General features: G+C 41.5%; 1 protein-coding gene across 10 annotated transcripts in view; it reads left to right on the top strand.

Annotated features, from left to right (window-relative positions):
• MEF2C (myocyte enhancer factor 2C) overlaps nucleotides 1–21,143 on the top strand; it is a 179,062-nt gene that overhangs the window by 119,733 nt on the left and 38,186 nt on the right. For 7 of the 10 annotated variants that reach the window (XM_070373115.1, XM_070373112.1, XM_070373114.1 and 4 more), the window contains one exon: nucleotides 13,917–14,060. In XM_070373115.1, coding sequence (XP_070229216.1) covers nucleotides 13,917–14,060 — 144 coding nt within the window. Of the gene's footprint in view, nucleotides 1–13,916; nucleotides 14,061–14,119; nucleotides 14,258–21,143 lie in introns of all 10 variants that reach the window. The other 3 variants (XM_005905812.3, XM_070373119.1, XM_070373120.1) reach the window with 2 other exon arrangements.

The raw sequence follows: 21,143 nt of genomic DNA, 5'->3' as shown, positions 1-21,143 counted from the left end.
TATTTGTAAATGTTCAATCCAGAAGAAAAGATCCCAGTTTGCCACAATGGATTGTGTATTAGGTATTTTCAGAATCCATTTGTAGATGCCCTACGGCCTATTTATTTCTAATCATTACCTTCAATTCATAATAGTCTACACTAATGAGAAGGACCCTTCATGTCAAAACCATTGAATAGCAGGAACTACAGTATGGGTCCAGGAGATAGCAACCCCCAGTAACAAATGAGCCAGGAAACTAGAGGGCATGTCCCTGCGGAAAGTTGAACAAAGGGTCCAATCTCTGAAATGCTACTGGCATTTTTGATGTCTGTTCTGTAGATACTCTGATTATTTTGCTGGCACCACCTGGAAATAATTATGTTTTTAGGAAAGCAAATAGAGACCCTTTGATTAATGAATTTAAAATTCATATTAATTTATAATTTCTAGGTGCCATGTACTCTGCTTGGTCCTAGGGATTCCCAGAAAACAGGCACAGTCCTGCCCTCTGGGAATCCAGTCTTGTGTGGACGCTGAGGTGGGCTTGCAGTGGCCTGGCAGACAGAACCATGATGGGGCTGCCGGGTGGGCGAGTTAAAGAGACTAGAATGGTGTCAGAGGGTTTGCCAGTGGCTCAGCGGTAAAGAATCTGCCTGCAGTGTAGGAGACACAGGAGACATGAGTTCGATCCCTGGATCTGAAAGATCCCTTGGAGGAGGGAATGGCAACCCACTCCAGTATTCTTGCCTGGAGAACCCCAAGGACAGAGGAGCATGGTGGGCGATAGTCCACAGGGTCGCAAAGAGTCAGACTGAGCACACCGAATGGTGTTCGTGTATTTTATAAATCCAGCAAAAGCCTTGAAAGGGCTAGGATGGAGCAACTGCCTGAGGATTTTGAAGTGCTTTCATTTTTAAGCACCTTTTATTTACCTGAAGCTCCTTAATTACTGAGAATAACAGTTTTACCAAACTTTCTTCCATGAGACACCTACTCAGGGTAATTGAATGTAAAATCCACCACTTATTACCGATCCACATATTCGGTTTGTGGTAATGACATAACAGCTGTAGAAGATGAATAGATTAGACTCTTCCCTTCCCCACAAGCACTTTTTAATGTGGTGAGAGAGATCAGAGGTATAAACCAAAATAAACTCATGTGCAGAAAAGAAAGGAAGGGGCATGGAAAGTGTGCTGCTGTGCGTTGGGAGGTTTGGTCTGCGGGACTTGCTTCATGCCTGCTGTGCGTGCGGGTAGAGATTTGTTCCCTGACCATTTGACAGCATCCTGTAAACCTAACATTCAGTGAAGCCAAGTCTGCTTGCAGGACGACCCTTGGAAACATATAAGGAGCGTTTAAATTCCCAGCCACCAGTGCTGGCCTGTCAATCACTTGGGAATACACCCTGCTTTCCTGGCCACACACCAGGACTAACAAGTCCATGGCGTCCTCCCACCACTGGTTTAAGCAGCCCAGTCCCTGGCCAGTGACCATCCCATCCATTATATTTTGTTAAGCAGAAAGTAGATCAACCTAATAACAGGAAAAGATTAATACTGTGTTAACCAAGATCCAGAGGATTCTACGTTGAAAAAGGCAAGCCATAAGCGTAAGGCTAGAGACCAAGGTTGCTAGCCTTGGACAGACCTCACACACATTACTATTGTTGAAAGGAGAGAGAGAAGGGTTAGTGTTAAAGGAAATGGAAGTAGAAAACTTGGATCCTCACTAGCTTTTGCTTAATCTTTCTGAAAGTAAAAGTGTTAGTCACTCAGTCATGTCCAACTCTTTGCAACCCATAGAGAAACCCGGCAGACTCCTCTGTCCATGGAATTCTCCAGGCAAGAATACTGGAGTGGGTAGCCATTCCCTTCTCCAGAATGAGACCCAGGGATTGAACCAGGTCTCCTGCATTGCAGGCAGATTCTTTACCATCTGAGCCACCAGGGAAGCCCAATCTTTCTGAACCTTCTTATTATAAGTGACCAGGCTCTCCTTAGAGGTATTCTCATATATGACCCCCATCCAGAAGAGCTAATGAACTTCTTGAAACTTTGTGCTATCTACCACGCGAATTGGTTGGTAGAGAAGAAAAGCTCTCAAGAGACGCTTCCTGTCTACAAGAATCTTACAGTCTAGAAAATAAAACAAAAATACAGACAAGAACATTATAAAGTAAATATTAGTTACAGAGTTCTGAGGACACATAAAAGAGAGACATATTAATGCCATTATCCCTGTAGTTCATGATTCTTCCCTTTTATAATTTAAATTCGTGTGTGGCATTAGAGAGAGTGGTTGGTAGGAATGAAAGCAACCCATGCCCTGAACACAGACCTCGCAGCTGCTGCTTGTGTGTTTTCAGATCCCACTGTGATTCCATCTTAAATAAAAACCTCTGGCACTGCAGCCTTGGATTCTGTTATTCTTTTAACAACAATATTTACTGGGTGTTATCCATGTGCTGGGCACATTCAAGTTGCTGTGGATACAGAGATTAAAAAAAAAAGTTTCTGCTCTCATGGAGGTTTGTTCGAACACACTGAGACTCTCCCCTTGCCTGGCAGTCACAGTTGCTGGGCCTCATGTATTACAGTCCCTGTAATGCTCTACCTCATTTTGTCAAGTCAGACCAGTACATGTCTTGAGCCACGTGTGCTAACACAGTGATTAATACTAGTCTCTCGGATGGCATACCACCGATCCAGGCAAAACTCTCATAGTACTTGGATTCTTCTTCCCAGGGTATGCTAACTGGGAAGGTGGAGAGTAAGAGGCCCTTTCCTAGCATGGCTGTCCAAACTCTATAGAATAACCAAAATCAAAACTTTTCGATTGAGAGGTTTCAGTAGAGAATGGCTTATTGTCACTCATTGGAGACACTGGGAAGAGAGAGAAATTAATTAGGAAAGTAAGTTTGAATGTCAGGTATCATAGGAAGAAGGTAAGGATACCATCAATAAATAAAATCTATATTCACAATCCAGAATTGGTCCTTGAAAATCTCTCTCCCCACAATTTAATAAATTGAGGAATAGAAGACAAAAAAAAACTTAGTATTTTCAGTGATACCGCAGACTGAAAAGTCTGTTATTGGTGGGTGTTGGGCCAGCCTGTGACCGAAGACATGGCAAGTGTTAATACAGCAGTGAGACTGAATGGCAAAGAGAGGGTTTCCCCATCTAGCCAAAGGCCAGCCGAAGAGAGAGTGGGGCAGGGCCAAGCCCACTGGAGCGCTTTCCTCTGTGCAGCCTGGCAGAGGCTCATGGTGCGAGGGTGATGTGAGGGAAAGAAGCAACATTACCCTTCATCTAGGAGTGCCTGACTGTCTCAGAAGTGAGGTTTGGCTGCCTCAGGTACCATTCTTAGGTGTAATCAAAATCGTCAGAACTTGAGTTGATCAGATGTCAACCTCAAGTCGCTTTATCTTGTGTTATTTTGTGTTGCCTTTTATGTGTTCCAGAACTTTCTGCGTTTCTGATAAGCTAGTGCTAAACTGTAGATCCCAACTGCCAGCGATTCTTCAGCTTACTTCAAATGCAATGCCTTGTTTCTGAGGGGAAGAAGAGAAGGGAGTGCACAAAAGCACCTCTTGCAGTATTTTTGGTTTTCAATGCATTTGTGTCCCATTGGTGGTAACTTAAAGCACTAACAGCCAGAAGACGCAAAAGAGTCTTTTGTGAAAAGGATCAGCCCGTGATGCTTCGGACTCAGCAGTTCTAACCACAAAGGAGCCTAAGCCTTTGGGTCCCGTTTACAGTATTTTATGTTACTTCCACTGTTCCCTCTGCTTCCCACGGGATGTGCTGTGCTACAGTCGTGAAGTAATTACAGAGATTGCTTTAACCAACCAGACTCGTGCACCTTGAATTTTGACTTACTAATCTTATTAAAACAAATAAATAACACCATCACCTCAGGAGACCACCCAACTCATTTCAATTAGTCTGTCACTGTTAGAAAGGATGACCGTCAAGTTTGTTTGCTTATTCATTCATCCGATGAACAGTTGCTGAGAACATATATTGACCCCACGTATATTAATCAGAGCCTCTGTCAGGCATCAGAAATATTCAGCCCTAATAGACTCACTATCAAGTATTGAAGCTGATGTGGCAAAAGATAGATTACAATCTGAAACACCATGTATTATAAGAAAATGCAAAAAATTAAGGGTCCTAGGGGCTTTGTTGCCGTTAGGTCACTCAGTGGTGTCCAACTCTTTGTGACCCCACGGACTGCAGAACACCAGCCTTCCCTGTCCTTCACTATCTCCTGGCGTTTGCTCAAATTCACGTCCACTGAGTCAGTGATGCCATCCAACCAATCTCATCCTCTGTCGTCCCCTTCTCCTCCTGCCCTCAGTCTTTCCCAGCATCAAGGTCTTTTCAGTGAGTGAGCTCTTCGCATCAGGTGGCCAAAGCACTGGAGTTCAGCATCAGTCCTTCGAATGAATATTCAGGGTTGATTTCCTTTCGGATTGACCCATTTGATCCCCTTGCTGCCCAAGGGACTAGAGGTACAGAGATGGGAATCTCTAAGGGCCCAGGAGAGTTAGGAAGAAGCCTCACCGAACATGGGATGCCTTAGGCAGTAGATGTCCTGAGATGACTGTGGTTTGTGTAGCAGCGGGGAGGAGTAAACAAGGCTATTCCAGACAAGAAAGAATGACACATATCGAAACAGTATTATTAAGAGGCCTACCCAGCTTGGGAAATGGTGAGAAGTTCCCCCTTGGCAAAACCTGGAGTGCTGCGGGAGAAGAGAGGAGATAGTGCCGGAGAGGCAGGTGGAGGGCTTGCAGAGAAAACTCGTAGGTCAGGCTGGTGGGAACGGCCATGGTTTATGAGAACAAGTGGACTTGCCTGGTAAGAAGACCTTGCCAAAAGAAGGAAAAATGATTGACCAGAAAGGGGGTCAGGCAACAAACAGACTCAGGATGGGAGACCAAGTAGGAAAAAAAACAATAGTTGAGTCAAGAGATGGTGGAATCTAGGGTGATTTCTGGGTCTCCAGCTTGAACATTGTAGGAGCTTCCATGGTTTATAAGAACAGGTAGACTTGCCTTGTAATCAGACCTTGCCAAAAGAAGGAAGAATGACTGACCGGAAAGTGGGTCAGGGAACAAACACACGCAGGATGGGAGACCAAATAGAAAAAAACGATAGTTGAGGCAAGAGATGGTGGAATCTAGGGTGATTTCTCAGAGAAGGCAATGGCACCCCACTCCAGTACTCTTGCCTGGAAAATCCCATGGACGGAGAAGCCTGGTAAGCTGCAGTCCATGGGGTCGCTAAGAGTTGGACACGACGAGCAACTTCACTTTCACTTTTCACTTTCATGCATTGGAGAAGAAAATGGCAGCCCACTCCAGTGTTCTTGCCTGGAGAATCCCAGGGACAGGGGAGCCTGGTGGGCTTCCGTCTATGGGGTTGCACAGAGTCGGACACGACTGAAGAGACTTAGCAGCAGCAGCAGCAGCAGCAGGGTGATTTCTGGGTCTCCAGCTTGAACAACTAAGTGTGATGTTTGCTAGAAAAGGAAAGTTGGGAGGGGAATGGATGAAAGGAGGTGTTGGAAGCAAAAATGTAAGTGGGAAAAGATGTAGCAGAGAGCATGGGAACTCTACAGAAACGAGGAAGTATGATGACTAAGTACAATCCTGAGCTGACTGATAAATAAGGCAGTGAAGACTACTCCCATTTCAAATGACTAATCATGCCTTGGCCCAACTTGAATAAAAAGGCATTTACTAGATAAGAGCCTACAGAGAAACAAAAATAATGATTTGACCTTACTGTCATTACTCAAGATAATATATACATCTTCTTTTGTTAAAATAAGTCATTAATGGTTTATAAATGATGCTTCAACATGTTATTTTTAAAGAATCAATGCCCTCAGTATCTGCTTTTATGCCCCTGTAACCTATTTGCAAGTAAAATGCCATAGTCCAAAAAGGTTAGTAGATGAGTTGCATTCATATTTCATACTTTCGAAAATCCTGCTTCCTGATCTTTGTTCCTGTGCTCTTCTCCTCTCTTTCTCAACCTTTGTTTAATTTATAATTCTGCCTTATCTTTTCCTTCCTTATTTAAGAAATGACTAGCATCCTCCATTTTTCAAACTCACCTACAATTTGATCCTTTGTATTTCAGCTTTTTTATTTTGTATTCCAGCCTATATTTTCTAAACTTGCTTTATAAGAGATTATTAGGATTAACTGCACATTTTAGCATGCATTTTAATCACTATATATTAAAGTGTTCCCGGTTTCATATTTCACTTCAGATCGCTCCTGGATTCAGATGTCAGGAGACATTTCCTGCCAAACTTCCTCATCTCCATCGTGTTCTAGGCCAGCCTCCTGACCCATGCCTAGCCAGGTTCCAAAGGAGGTGTGGTGGAAGAAATGTTCATTAGAAACTTGAAACCATTGACCAGTCCTGAGGAAGCCTGAATCATTTGGCCCTAGAATCACCCTGATTTTCCATGAATCCTCCAGGCTGAGATTGGCCCAGAGTAAGACCAATGTCAAAGCCAGGGAGAACATGGAACAGCGTCCAGGAATAGGGAAAAGATGAACTTTGCCCAAGAATTTTGAAACATGCTCACTTCAGATTTATAGGATCTGACTCACATTCCCAGAAGTTCACTGTGTTCTTTAAGCTTTCTGCTTTTCCCTTTCTAACCTTATACACGCTGCCTAAAATACTACTCCCTTGTTTCTTGTGTGCTGAATTCTCTTTTTCCCTCCTATTCATTTCATCACTGAGATTACATACTTATGGCTTTTTGCCCTTAAAGATTTCACAAATGCTTCGTTTTTCTGACGTTCCGTATGTAGACCAATACACCACGCTGTAAGTGTTTAATGATATAAATCTCCTCATGACTTATAACCAGTTTCATTCCCAGTACAAATTATGCCTGTACTGCATTGCTTTCTAAGTTAAAAGCGGAACATTTCAGAAAATAGTCACTTCATAACAGTTACTTGAAAAGACTGAAATAATAACTGAGTTTTAACAGTGTGAAATAATGATATAAAATGTGAAGAAAGAAACTGCAGCTGCAAAAATCCTACACTGAGCTTGTGAACATTTTTTCCTGTTCTGTCCATCCATCCATCCAGTCTGTCAATGCTGCAAACATTTATTAAGCTTCTGCACGGCAGACCTTGTGCTAAGTCCTAGTGTTACAAGATGACTAGTAAATGATCCCTGACCTCCAGGAGTTCACTCTTGGGAAGAAAAACATGTAAATAAAACATATAAACAGATTGTCTTAGTCATATATTCGGAAAAAGCATCCTTGCGTCCAGAGGACCATAGACAACCCCGAACATAACGGCACTTAGTAATATGTGTCAGGAGGTCTGGATCGCTCTGCCGGCTTTACCTTCAACCAAAACAGTAGCCTCTGTCCAGCCATGAAACCTCTGCACACGTTAACACTGAAGTGGAAATATGTGTTCTGTTCATTCTGCGAGCATTTATTGAGCACCTCCAGTGTATCAGACTCTGCTCTATATTGCAGCTTCCAAAGTAAGTAAAGAAAGGTGCTATAATGACCAAGCAATTTAGCAAAGGAGACAAACACATAAATAATAACTTGTGATAAAAGCACGTAGAAAAAAATGTATACTATAAATGAGTGCATGAATTAGGGAGAAATTAATTCAGCCCTAGTGATCAGAGAAGTCTGCAGAGAGGAAAAGATTATGTCAGCTCTGCCTTGGAGGAGGACTGTCTGCATGCAGGAAGCAGATACTCCCTGGGGTCATTCCAGTTGGTGAGCCCAGCTGAGCCAAGACAAGAAATGTGAAAGGCCAGTGTTTATACAGCATTATCCTCCCTTCTAGAAGGCATGAGAAAGGGCCAGGGACTCCTTGGTAGTCTCAGTCAGCATTAGAGTATCAGTACTAGGAACTATCACCCTCAAAATATTTATATGAAATCACTTGTGGCCATTAGGAGAAGTAGGTGGATATTTCTTTATGTTCTGTACATTAAAAATCTTCATATCTTCAATCAGTCTTTTACTTCCACTATTTAAAGATGGAAAAGTATTCAGTGAAAAAAATTTCCAGTCTGATATTAAGATTATCTTTTGAGGGAAGGAATAAAAGCAAAAACAATAAAATGCCCCATCTCTCCCCAGCCTTTCCCCAGTAGGCGTTAATATCTGGTTAGAATCAGCGTTAATAACCTAGAGAAATGTACTGTTATTAAGGTTTATATTTTTTGATTTTTCATGAAAATTTTTACCACAAATGGATAATTTGGGGTAAAATTTAATTTTTTCATACTCTATACTAGCTATGATTTGCTTGTCTAATTAAAGTCTACCTACCGATTGTACTGAATTCACAGTATTTTAATGTGCCTTTTCATTTCTATATTAAGAACAAAGAAGAACTGTGGAACAAGAGCGAGAGTAGAGACAATGCTTACAGTTTTGATTATTAAAACCTGTGGAGGAATTTCTTGGCACTTGATCTTCCCCCAGCCTAAGTGATTTGTGCTAGAAATCACCAAAAAACAGAATATTATAGGTGGAGTCAGAGCTTTTCGGTTTGAATTTGTATTGCCTACTTCTCTAAAAAAAAAACAAAAAAAACACAAGTGTACAAAACAGTATCTGGCATTTGGAAGGTTCTCAGGAATTATTCGCTGAATGTTTTTTAAATGAAGTGAGTCACAGAGCATAGTCCTTAGGGCAGCGCCCACTCCACGGATACTGAAGGGCCGGGAAGTAGCAGGGTCATAAGCATCAGTGCCAGGGTGGAGAGGGTATTTGTGAACCGCACTCAGAACCTTCACCGGTGGGCAGTCTCTGTTTCAACAGCACCTCCTGTGCCTGTATGGACTCACTGCCTTCTAAAGATTTTTCAGCTTGTGAAGAGCAGACGCTTGTCTTCATAAAACTGTGACAGACAAGCACACAGATGATTTACTATCAGAGAAACGGAAGCTATTTTTCCGAAGTTGATGTGTTTTTTTCCCTTGACTATCGTGTGAACAAGACGTTCACTGAACTCATGGTACCAGTTCCTGCGTGTGTTCTTGACACATCAGCCCTTTGAAGGGTAAAGTTAGCTGTGCAAGCAAGGGTGATTGTTTGAATTTTAGCAAAAATTAATAATTTGGGAGGTTTGGGGTTTTTAACAAGGAGATGTGAAATTTCTGCTCTGAAATGGGGAGGCACAGAAAAAGAAAGATGATGGAAATACACATTCTTGAGGACTGAAACTGCAGACGTGGAAAGAAATTGAATGATTGGAAGCTTTTAATCTGTGATGGTGGGTCTCTGACAGAAGCTGAATTTTACTTAAATAGCATCAACATAAAATATACTGTTTGCATATAATCGAAAAAGGCCAATAGTTCAGTTATTTCTTTTCTACTAACAAGAAATAATTAAGAAAGGGGAGCCGGTTTTAACCATTGTATACACAGGAATATTTCTAGTTGATAATATAATGCCTAAGACAAGAAATGAGAGCTCCGTGTGGCATTCTTTTCCATTTATATTCCTTTCAGTAAGGAAATAGAACCTGTTCCCTACATCTCTTTCATTAGAATTGTTGAAGCACCTGTCACCTATCACCGTCAGTTTTATGTGTTTCAAGGTTTCCCAGCGAGCAAATGGAAGCATGCAGGGCCCATATGTCCAGCTATCTGGGAGGGGAGAGTCCACGTGGTTTTGGATTACCTGTCTGCACTCCTTTTTCCGTTTATTGTTTGGAGTGTGTCACCTTCTGTCAATCTGATTACTTCTCTAAGAAAAGGCTTTTCTCAGCTCCCTGCATGACAGTCGCTGCCTTGTGGGGACATCCCAGAAGCCTCTGCAGTCACTTGATCTACCCTACAAATGCCACTCTCACATGGAAGGCTGACTCCAGATTTACAGAGTTCTCTGAGGGAAGTTTCTTCAGATGCGTAGCAAGAGATGCTGGTGGTTTCCGTAGATATCTTGCCTTCTCTTGACATACGGAATAAATCTTTTCAAAACATAGTCAGCCAAGAGGCACTTACAGTATGTACTAATACATACAGGACTTCTAGCCCCTGAGAAAGAATAGAGATATAAGTGCCTTACCTGACCAGTCACATTTATAAAAGATCAGAGACGCTTTCAAAGGCCAGCAACAGAAATTTTGATCTTACTAGAAGAAGGCCGTAAGGAATAATGCTTATTTATCCATTTAGTAATCCCTTTAGTTAATAGCAACAATTCATTACTATGATAAAAACAGATTTGGCTGAATCTAATAGCAATTCTTTTGTCATCATTAAGCAGCTGTAGATTTTTGATATACTAAGGATAAGACTACTCTTAAGGTTTCACATCCAAACTATGGTAAAGTTTGTGCCATTTCTTCCATTTTCAGAGCTTTATAATTCCACTGTAATCATTTGTTCTTGGCAGAAATGTGTTTTACAAGCTCTCAGCCGAGAATAATATTTTTGAACAATTTTTTCAATGTTCTGGTTATGTGGTTATGGGAATTTGGAACTCAATATTAATATGCTCTTGGGTTTTGTGTTTGTATATCTCAAAATGCACTTTTTAAAAAAATAACACAATTTAACTTGAAATAAGACTATAAGTGCTTTTAAATGGTAGAGACAAACCTGAAAAGGAATAGATGTTTGTATATGTATAACTAACCCACTTTGCTGTACACCTGAAACTAACGTACCATTATAAATAAAATATAAAATTTTTAAAATAAAAAGTAAATGGTAGAGATATTTTGTTACTTTAATAGTGGTGATATTCATTGTAGGACGAGATAGTCAGATACAAGAAGCATTTACAGGGAGAAAAGGAGCCGCTGCTTCTGCCTCACTCCCATCACTTCCATTTCCTATGTGACTTCATGCCACTTGCTTTGTTAATTCTTCAGGTATAAAGGAGCTATTGATCTAATTCATTTTTTAATCTATAAACTGAGAAGTGTTTTGTTGAACAACAAGCATTCCCACTTGGTCTAAAATTTGACATCTAAGAAGTATCAATATTTTAGCCATGTTTTTATACTTTAATATTTCCCACAGCCTAATTTTTAAAAATTCTACCTAGTTTTTTCAGTGTCCAGTCCACTGCTGCAGCTCTATGTGAGTGGAAGAGATCTATTCCACGTCTCTCACTTTACACTTCACGGGTGTGGGAAAGCCTCGAAGAGGCACGGTGACCCCTTGGTGCCCTGGCAGGAGACGTTGGGGGGTCATCATGCTGGGCTCTGCTGGCCTGAGACCTGGCATCAGGTTTCCCTAAAATCTTCATGGAAGATTTGTGAGAGATAATGAGTTAATATTTGTGGAGATCTTTCAATAAAGTGTAATTGATGTTTGAATTTTCATAAACCAAACAGAATATCTACCCCGAAAGCTTTGTAAGAATATTTAGCACACATGTACATGCCAGATGGATTGTAATGACAGTTGATAGGCCTCTCCTAACCCTTGCGTTCTGTTGTCAAAAATCTGCACATCAAAACAACTATAGTTTTCATAAGAGGATTTATTGGGTAAAAGATTCGGGTGCACATGGAAAATTCTACCATCTAGATAAGACTACAAATTAATGTTATAAAAGATAAGACTTTAAATTAGGGGTTTATATAAGAATATTCTTAACATGCCTTAAAGAAATATCAGTAGATAAATTTTTTAAAAATCAGATAATATGTACTTGATCTTACATATTTTTTCTGCGTAAGAGAATTTTTATGAAAAATCCATGGAATGTGATGTAAGACAATCAGAAATTATTCTTAAAAGCTCAAGGACATGTAAAGATCAAAGTGGAACCACATCATAATACAAATAGTCATCACAGGGAAGAATGTTTTTGCAATTGAGATAATGTCAATGAAAGAGTTTAAAATCTAGGAAGTTAAGTTAGAAGTGAGGTTATTATTCTAATATATTGTGACATCCTCAATAGTATTATTGTAGGAACCCTCTGGAAGTACTTACTCTGGGTGAAAAATGATAGCTATAGATCCATGATAGGGGGACAGGTGGCCCCACCAATTATAAATTCCCCAAGATTGTAAATGTACATTTTATCATCGTGTGTCAAAATATTCATTTTAATATTCAAACATTTTACCACATAATAAGCTGTAACCATATGTTTATTTGTTATATTATATCACTGTAACATTAATAAATATTTACAGAGCCACAGTGTATCATAGATGTATTCAAAATGGTAGCTCTCAGTTTGATTTTAAGTGAATATCTTTAGTGCATCAAACTAATTTCTAAAGCATTACATTTGTATTACACATCAATAAGAGCCAAGGAGTTTAAATTTTTAAGACTGACACCCCCTTTTTAACTCATGTTGTCTTATTTATTTTCCTCAATTGCATGAATTAAAAATGGAGTGTTATCTCAGTTTTGAATTCCTTAGCTTGATGTCACAGCTCTCGCTTTATTTGTATGTGAATTTGATCTTTAATAAAGATGAGCTCTGCTGAACTTTCCATGAATGAGAGACACTTAGGTACACAGCTTTTTAGAAACGATTTGGTAGTACTGGGAAAATTCAGAAAAGTTGCTAGTCTGTTAATAGTGTACATGGCAAGCTGTGTGATTGATTAATCAGAAGTTTTATAATCTCTAAAAACGTAACTCTGTCTGTAAATTCGGATTGTGTCCAATTAAGTTGACAACCATCAATTTTTAAAAAAGAAAAGTAAAAACTCAGGACTCCTGACTCATACTTTTCCTGTTACAGCGTGATATGAGTATTTATCCTTCTGTGACAGCTGAGACTAGAGCAGATGTACGTTCAGGAGGTTGCAGATGAGGCACTGAGTTTTCACTCGTGTGTCAGGAGGCAGTCGCAGGGTAATCCTCCTGAGCTGCAGCCAGGAGGAACTTGTGCTAGTTTGGTAGTTATTGACTTGGTTACCTCTCTGCAGTGTTCTTTGACTTCCTTACTTAGCTCATGATAATGAAACCCTAGGGCTTCCCCGGTGGCTCAGATGGTAAAAAATCTGCCTGCAATGCAGGAGACCTGAGTTTGATCCCTGGGTTCAATCCCTGGGTCAGAAAGATCCTCTGGAGAAGGAGATGGCCACCCACTCCAGTATTCTTGCCTGGAGAATCCCATGGAGAGCGAAGCCTGGCGGACTATGGTCCACGGGGTCACAAAGAGTTGGACACGACTGAGCGACTGACACACACTTCTTCCTTCCTAATGAAGCTCTCCGCTCAGCTGTGTTGACTTTTCTTTCAGCCTCTGTTCAGGCAGACAACTTCTCAGTATTATCCATTTTAGTACAATTTTCACATACAGAACTCTAACCAGAGTAAACGAAGGTGATTCTCCTTTTGATCACAGTGTCTAAACATTCATAATGGGTACTTCGGGAGAACGTTAGCTGGATTCTCTTACCACCTTTTGCTGTCAAGCACATATCCAAAGGTGGGGTGCAGGGCGCTTTTAGTTCCAATCATTATTTTCAACTCCAACTGGGGATCTCTTTCCACCATTTCTGCTTTTGTCATGATCACATTTTCAGAAATCATTGTGTAATGCCCTGACTTCTAATTTTTCTGTGGGAAAATAGTGTTGCAATTTGCGCCCTTGTATTCTTGTGATTGTCTCTCACTAGATATTGGAAGCACGTATGCATTCCAGATCATGGAACTTCGACCCTCATCCCATCTTTTGTTTGTTTAATTTGGTTTCAGAATGAATATTTCCCTTTTACTTTTTTTTCTTGAGTAGTAATGAGTGCACTGTTGAAATGACTCACTGTTTCTCTCTACAGTTTCTTTACCCTCATGTAATATAGCCCATGTAATAACCTAAAATACTGGCAAGCTTAAACGTCTATGACACCCCTGAATGTCTTTTACAGCCTTTGTCTAGGTTTGAACTTTCCAAATTATGTATTTCAGACGTTGAGAAAGAAGGGCCTTAATGGCTGTGACAGCCCAGATCCTGATGCAGACGATTCAGTAGGTCACAGCCCTGAGTCTGAGGACAAGTACAGGAAAATTAACGAAGATATTGATCTAATGATCAGCAGGCAAAGATTGTGTGTAAGTACTCAAAACACCCTTCATTTTTTTTACTCTTGATATTTCTCTGAACCTGGCAGGCCTTGAACAAGAAAGAGAACAAAGGCTGTGAAAGCCCCGACCCCGACTCCTCTTATGCACTCACCCCACGCACTGAAGAAAAATACAAAAAAATTAATGAAGAATTTGATAATATGATCAAGAGCCATAAAATTCCTGTAAGTACCAAAGGTAGATGGCTGGTCTGCTGATAACTGCTGCAGTAACATCCCTTAACCCTTTCAGTGAGGGCTTTCTCTCACCATCACTGCAAAGGCAAACCCAGAAAATAGCCATCTCATTCCAAGGGCCGTTCACTTGGAAAGCAAACCCTCAGGGTTGCTGAAGTTATGTCATCGAAACGATGTGCCATTCAGAAGTTCATTAGGAGGTAGCAAGTTCACAGGAGGAAGAGAAAGATCTTCATGATCCACCCAGAATTTACACAATCTCTTAAACACACAGTCCACACAAATCACCAGGCATTCGCGAATACGAGAGTCTCCTTCTGAACGAGGATTGACTATAAAATAGATATATTTTAACTGAGATCAGATACACAGGTGAGACGGCCATTCTCTCGCGTAAACTGCCGCTCATCAGCTCATCACCCAAGTAAAAGCTTGTTCCTGAGTGAAGCTTCCACCCTCTCCCTAAACATGAAACTCAGCAGCAGCACTGAAGGGTTAAAGCTAATGCTCGCTGCAGGGAAGCAGAGTGCATGACAACCTAACGGTAAGATTTCAACATGTTTGTGTGCTGGGGTGATGTTACAGCTTTATCAGAATATTCGCTTTGCCTACATCAACATTTTCCATGCTTTAACATTTGGCTAAATTTTGTCTTAACCAAGTCAAAAAATTCCTAACAATCAATCATATGCCTTGCCAGATATTTAAGAGAAATAACTCTGCATGTATTATTTTGTTTGCCCACATATTATAGAGGGGGAAAGTACATACCTTTTATTCTGTCATCAATCAAGTGATGTTCATTTTGTGACATAAAGTGTTACAACTTGAGGTTCACATACTTTCTGAATAATGAATGTTCGTGTCTCAACCTTCACTGTATACAAGCTCTTCAGTAGGTAATTAATTCCTTTCTCAAAAAAGTACACTTTCTCTAAGTTAGGGAAACATCTGAAACCTGAGGATTGAGAGAGGCTGTACTGAAAACAGGCTTCAGCAATTAAAGGTATTTGTCCTCAGATATCTGAGGACAAAAGCTCCAGGCCAAACCCACAATGACACTCACAAGATAAGTTAACACTTTACACATAGTAGGTGCACGATCAGCCCGTGTTGGATTAAACTGAACCCTTAAAACTTCTTTATAAAATGTATGCACATTAAACTTCATGTCCTCATAAATAGACATCTGCTGCTTTTGTTAAATGAAATAATGTCCACAGGAAATCTTTTGTTGAATCAGAATTATTAATTCTATCATGAAGGAAAGCTAACTGCTGTAAACTCTTAAAGGTTTCATGAGACCGAGCGCATACAGCGTTTCCACAGTGGGCGCTTGGTCAAATGAAATATTTCCTATCAGAGGCAGCAGTGCACACTTGCTGCAGCCAGAATTCTTACGTGAAATCTCCTAGGATTTTATTGCCCAGCAGAAGGAAAGAAGGAGCTCCTTTGGGCCAAGTTTTAGCTCCTATGGCCTGAGTTTCTCTCACTATTTAATACACTAGTTGAGAGCTGCTGGGCGCGTTTGTGAATGTTAAGATTTTAAGGTGAAGCATGTTTAGGTGTCTCAGGAGGGATGCCCAGCATGGTGAGGAAAGGGGCGTGTGTGTAGACCTGGCAGTCACTCTCCATGTGTGTGTGGAGCTTTAACCCCCAAAGATCTGGGAGGATGCCCGTGTTTGCACGTCGGATCATTTCCCCTGTGCTCCAGGGGGAAGGAGGTGTAATGCATACCTGGGTTCCCTCACCGTATTTCATCCTGTCATGCAAAGAGTTCAAAATCAGGATACATGCTTTCTTAAGAGGTGCAGTGGCGTGCGGCAGGGGATGGAAAACCACATTAGAGCTCACAGGCAGAGCCGTGAGAAGGAGCCACACAGCTCCGGGCTGTGCCTCCAAGGCCCCGCTGCTTTAGTAAGTGCTTCAGTCTCCACGATGAAAAGCCCAGTTTTCGCACATCGCGTCTAGTTGCTGGAAGTAAATTTTGTTGAAAGTTTCCACAGCTGCTAAAACATTTACAGCAGGGCAAGGACACTCTGCCCTTTGTATGGAGAGAGTGTCTCTGCCTCTCTAAAAACATTACAAGGGTGTTTTGCTATTTCAGAGACCCAGGTGGAAGAGTTTTCCCTTCTCAAATCGAGAATTTAATATCGCAGTCACCTGTTGGTACCATCTCATTTTTGCCCGTATTCCTCAATGACATGAAATCATTCATGGCTGATTTGGAATCCTGTTGACCAGCATTTCCTCGTGTGGGGTTTGCCATGGTTCATGCTGGGCTTCACAGCGAGAAAAAAAAAAACAAAACAGCTCCATTTGAGGAACCAGGAATTAGGAAATGGGCTGAAGGGAGGAGAGGGCAAGTGCAAGTCTGGTTGAGAGGGACCAGGAAGAGAGGAAGTGGAAATGGGAGAGTGTGGATGTATTTTTTTCAAATAATGAACTGTGAAGAGCGAAAAAGAAGACTGGAACTAGGATCGAGGAGGGGGGTAGAAAAAGTACTTGAGTTGATTTATATGCCGAGGAGGAACACTTACTTAAAGAAGGAAAAGATTGGACGTGTAGATAAAAATGGGGATAAAATGGTGAAGCCTCTCAAGGAAGGGGGATGGGCTGGGAGCCAGAAGGATTCGCAGATGTAGTCAGAGTAGCAGCCGAGAGAGGGAAGTTGAGAGGTTGGCCACCTGATGACCTCTGTTTTTATACTGAATTCAGATTCCGTAGCTTTGAGGTGGGGAAGCAGGTGCTTGAGAGAGGACCACAGGAACACCCGTGGGTGTAGACATTGTGAGGAGCTGCAGGCACAGGGGGTGGTGAGCACTGGCCACAGTCGTGGGGCGGCCTGGAGGGGGTTTGGATACCAGCAAGCGAGGTTGCTCGGCTTCCCTGGTGGTTCAGTGGGAAAAGAATCCGCCTTCAATGCAGGAGACTGGGGTTCGATCCCTGGGTCAGGAATATACCCTGGAGGAGGGCATGGCAACTCACTCCAGTATTCTTGCCTGGAGAATCCCATGGACAGAAGAGCCTGGCGGGCTGCAGTCCGTGGGGTACAGTCCAGGGGGTCGCCAAGAGTCAGACACAACTGAAGCGACTGAGCACACACGCCCACCAGGTGTAGTCACTAGTCATCAGCGTTGTGTGATTCCTTTCTCTGCTAGTTCTCAGCAGGCTGGTCATGGATGTTCACAAGTGAGAGTGTCAGCTGTGGCCCCAGAAAAGAACTCCGTTCAGTCATTCCCATTAAATGAAAGAGGGCCTATTAACTAAAAATATTTTATTAAAAATATTTTATTGGACTTTTCCTTGCGGTAAGTTTGGGAAATCATGGGTTTTGGATAAGAGTTCAGATACCTTTCTGACCGCAGTGACTCACTTCAGTAACCATGATCCATTTGTTCAGGGATAGAAACTAAAAACTTTTTAGCTCTCATGCCCGTAGCCCTAAAGCCCGTGGCGTGGGTGTGTGACCTGTACAGTTGCACAGGGCCCTGCTCCCCTGGTCCACGCCTGGTTAAGTGCTGCACTGTCCCCATCTTGAAATTCTTAGCAGTTTTTTAACAAGGGCCCCCCATTTTCATTTTGCCCAGAGCCCTGCAAATTATACAGCCAGTCCTACTTATATCATCTTATTTAATCACCCAAAATTCTCTCTTCTTTCCTTTCTTGGGGGATTCTAAAATTTGGAGCCTGCCCCTGAAATCTTTGCAAGTTTGGAGTCGTTAACGACTTTTTGGCTTTCGTTTTTTCAACAAAAATTTTTTAAATTTAGATGCTGTTTGTTTGTTTCTTTTGGCTGTGCCGGGTCATCCTAGCGGCACACAGGATATTTAGTTATGGCATGTGGGCTCTACTTCACCAATCAGGGATCAAACCTGGGCCCCCTGCACTGGGAGTGTGGAGTCCTAGCCACTGGACCACCAGGGTAGTACCTAGATGCTTTTAAGTTCCTTAATTTTGAAAAGTTGAGAAGAAAAAGAAAAAATGCCAGTTTCTTATAAACATGGGCACATTGTCATAAGCATTTCCTAAGGCATCTAGAGTTGATGGGTCTCTTCTGGATGCAGCTGCTTCAGGTCCCACATAGGGTCAAGGGAGATTAAATGACTTGCTTGCTTAAGTTGCAGTGTATTACACTACCTGGACTGAACTAAGATTCCTGATACAAAGGCTGATGTTCCTTCTGATTCTCTGAGACAGCTTCTCCCTGTGGTCAAATTTAAGCTTATAATGTTATTTCAAAATTATTTAGCCAGTTCCTGGTGCAGATAAAGAAACAAAGCAAAAGCTGAACTGCAATGGATGTTACCATGTTTTATGAATTGTGAATTTCTGAAGTATGCTTGACTTCCTGAAAGATGATGCTAGTGATAAAGAACCCACCTGCCAATGCAGGATTCATAAGAGATGCAGGTTCGATCCCTAGGTTTGGGATGATCCCCTGGAGGAAGGCGTGGCAACCCACTCCATTATTCTTGCCTGGAGAATCCCATGGACAGAGGAGCTTGGCGGGCTACAGTCCATGGAGTCACAAAGAGTTGGACACAACTGAATAAACTTAGCATTCATGCATGCTAATATCAGAATTATATCTGACTTCTGTCTAGCCAATCACAAGAGAGTTTTATAATAACTCTTATCAAATTGTTTATAGCCCAGAATCCTGGAAACTGAATGATTTGGGGATGATGGTCAGAGGTAGAAAGGAGTAGAGAGACTTTTACCAAATTGGTTAGTAGAGTAGTTCAGAATTCATTAATTGATTACTAACCATCCTCTTTATTTTGGATATGCAAATAATCACGGGGTGGGGGAAGGTATTGGCTTTGTTCTCTACTGAGACACAGTCAATATTCTGCAGAATATTCAGGGGAGAAGTAGTCTTATAGTGGGGTCCTTAGGTATCCAGTTAAACATTTATAAGTAGTAATAATGAATACAGAGTAAAACATTTTTAAGCAAAAGAGAGCTTTAAAATATGAAACCTGAGTAAATTTGAACCAGAGGAGGCTTTAAGGTATATTTTTTCCCAAGCCCTCGTCCCACCCTGGCATCAGTAGGCATAAGCACACACCCTCACGTGACATTCAGCCATGTCCTGTAAGAACCCATTTAGTCTGTTACTTCCTGGTTCATAAATAATAAGCTTCTCACATGCAGCCCATACTCACTTCACAGTATGATTTCTGACCAAAATATTTTATTTCTATCCAAAAATGTATACTGTGTTGCACAGTCATTTAGTAGCAGAACCAACAGGCTCCGTCACTTGTTACCTGACCTTGGATCACTTACTTAATCTCACCAATTTAAAAAGGAAGGTTTATATTTGTAGCGAAGGGATGTTGGAAGCTTCAGTCATATTGTGTATGTGATTTATGGTATAGTGTCTGCTCAATAAATAATACACAGTAAGTTGTTGTAACCTTACTTTTACATTCATATAGTACCTTCCTAAACCCACTCCAGTGTTCTTGCCTGGAGAATCCCAGGGACGGGGGAGCCTTGTGGGCTGCCGTCTATGGGGTCGCACAGAGTCGGACACGACTGAAGTGACTTGGCAGCAGCAGCAGTATCTTCCTAAAAATTCTTTGAATGAAAATATTCAATTAATACAATAAAAAGTGGGCTAGGCTTTGTATTACCTCATAGCAAATGAGCTTTTGGCATCTGATGAAAGGGGACATTAAGTGGCCAATATCTTAATTGATCTTATAAAAGAAGAGAAAGCGATCAGGAGATGGGTGGGAGCAGGAACAGGGTTAAACAGAGTGGTCAGGGTGGGCTTCTTTGAGAAGACTAGCTTTTTTTAAAATTTTATTTTATTCAAGAGTAGTTAATTTACAATGTTGTGTTAACCTCTGCTGTACAAGAGAGTGACTCAGTTATATATCTATTTCTTTTTCATATTCTTTTCCATTGTGGTTTATCACGGGATGTTGAATGTAGTTGCCCATGCTATACAGTGAACCTTGCTGTTTATCCATCGTATATATGATTTTTTTGCATCAGCTAATCCCAAACTCCCAATTCTTCCCTCCCTTTTCCCCTCTCCCTCTTCAAAATCTGGAAAAGACCAGATTTTGAGCAGAAATTTGAAGTAAGTGATGGAATTAATCAAAGAAATAAGAATCAGGGAGGTGAGAAGAGGATGGCAGGAAATCAGTAATGGAGCCAGGTGAAAACTGGAATTAGGACCTGTGAAACATTGGGAGAAGTTGGGCTTTGCTCCAACTAGGATGAGAGTTCACACAAGGTTTGGAATAGAGAAGTGCCATCACCTGATTTATGTTTCTAAAGGATCTGATTGCAGGGTTGAAAATAAAAGGGAGGGCAAGGATAGAAGCAGGTAGCTATGAGCAGGTGACTGCAGTGATCAAGGCAAGAGATGATGGTACTAGAAGCAGCCATTGGAAGGTGAGAGGTGGTTGGAGGTTATATGTGAAAGTTAAGCCAATAGTGTTTCCGGGTAGACTGAGAGTAGGGTATGGGAGAAAGAGAAGATTCAGGGGTGACTCCAGAACTTTATTCTGTGCAAAGGAAAGCATTGAGCTGCCATCAGCTGAAGATGGGAAGAGCTAGATTGGGGCTAGTTTTGAGATGCTTATCAGACACTTAAATAGAAATATTGAGAATGTAGCTGAATATGCAAGTTTGGAATCAGGAGAGAGATCCGAGCTAGAACTAGAAAAAGGACCACGGTACTCTTTCATGCGAGTTTCCCAGGTGATGCTAGCAGTAAGGTTCTATCCCTGGGTCAGAAAGACCCCCCTAGAGGAGGGCATGGTAACCCACTCCAGTGTTCTTGCCTGGAAAATCCCATGGACAGAAGAGCCTGGGAGACTATGGTCCATCAGGTCGCGGAGAGTCATAC

Source organism: Bos mutus, chromosome 7 (assembly GCF_027580195.1).
Source record: "Bos mutus isolate GX-2022 chromosome 7, NWIPB_WYAK_1.1, whole genome shotgun sequence".
In the NCBI taxonomy this organism is placed as follows: Eukaryota; Metazoa; Chordata; class Mammalia; order Artiodactyla; family Bovidae; genus Bos; species Bos mutus.
The sequence above is the reverse complement of the archived record's forward strand: the minus strand, read 5'-3'. Positions and strand labels throughout refer to the sequence as shown.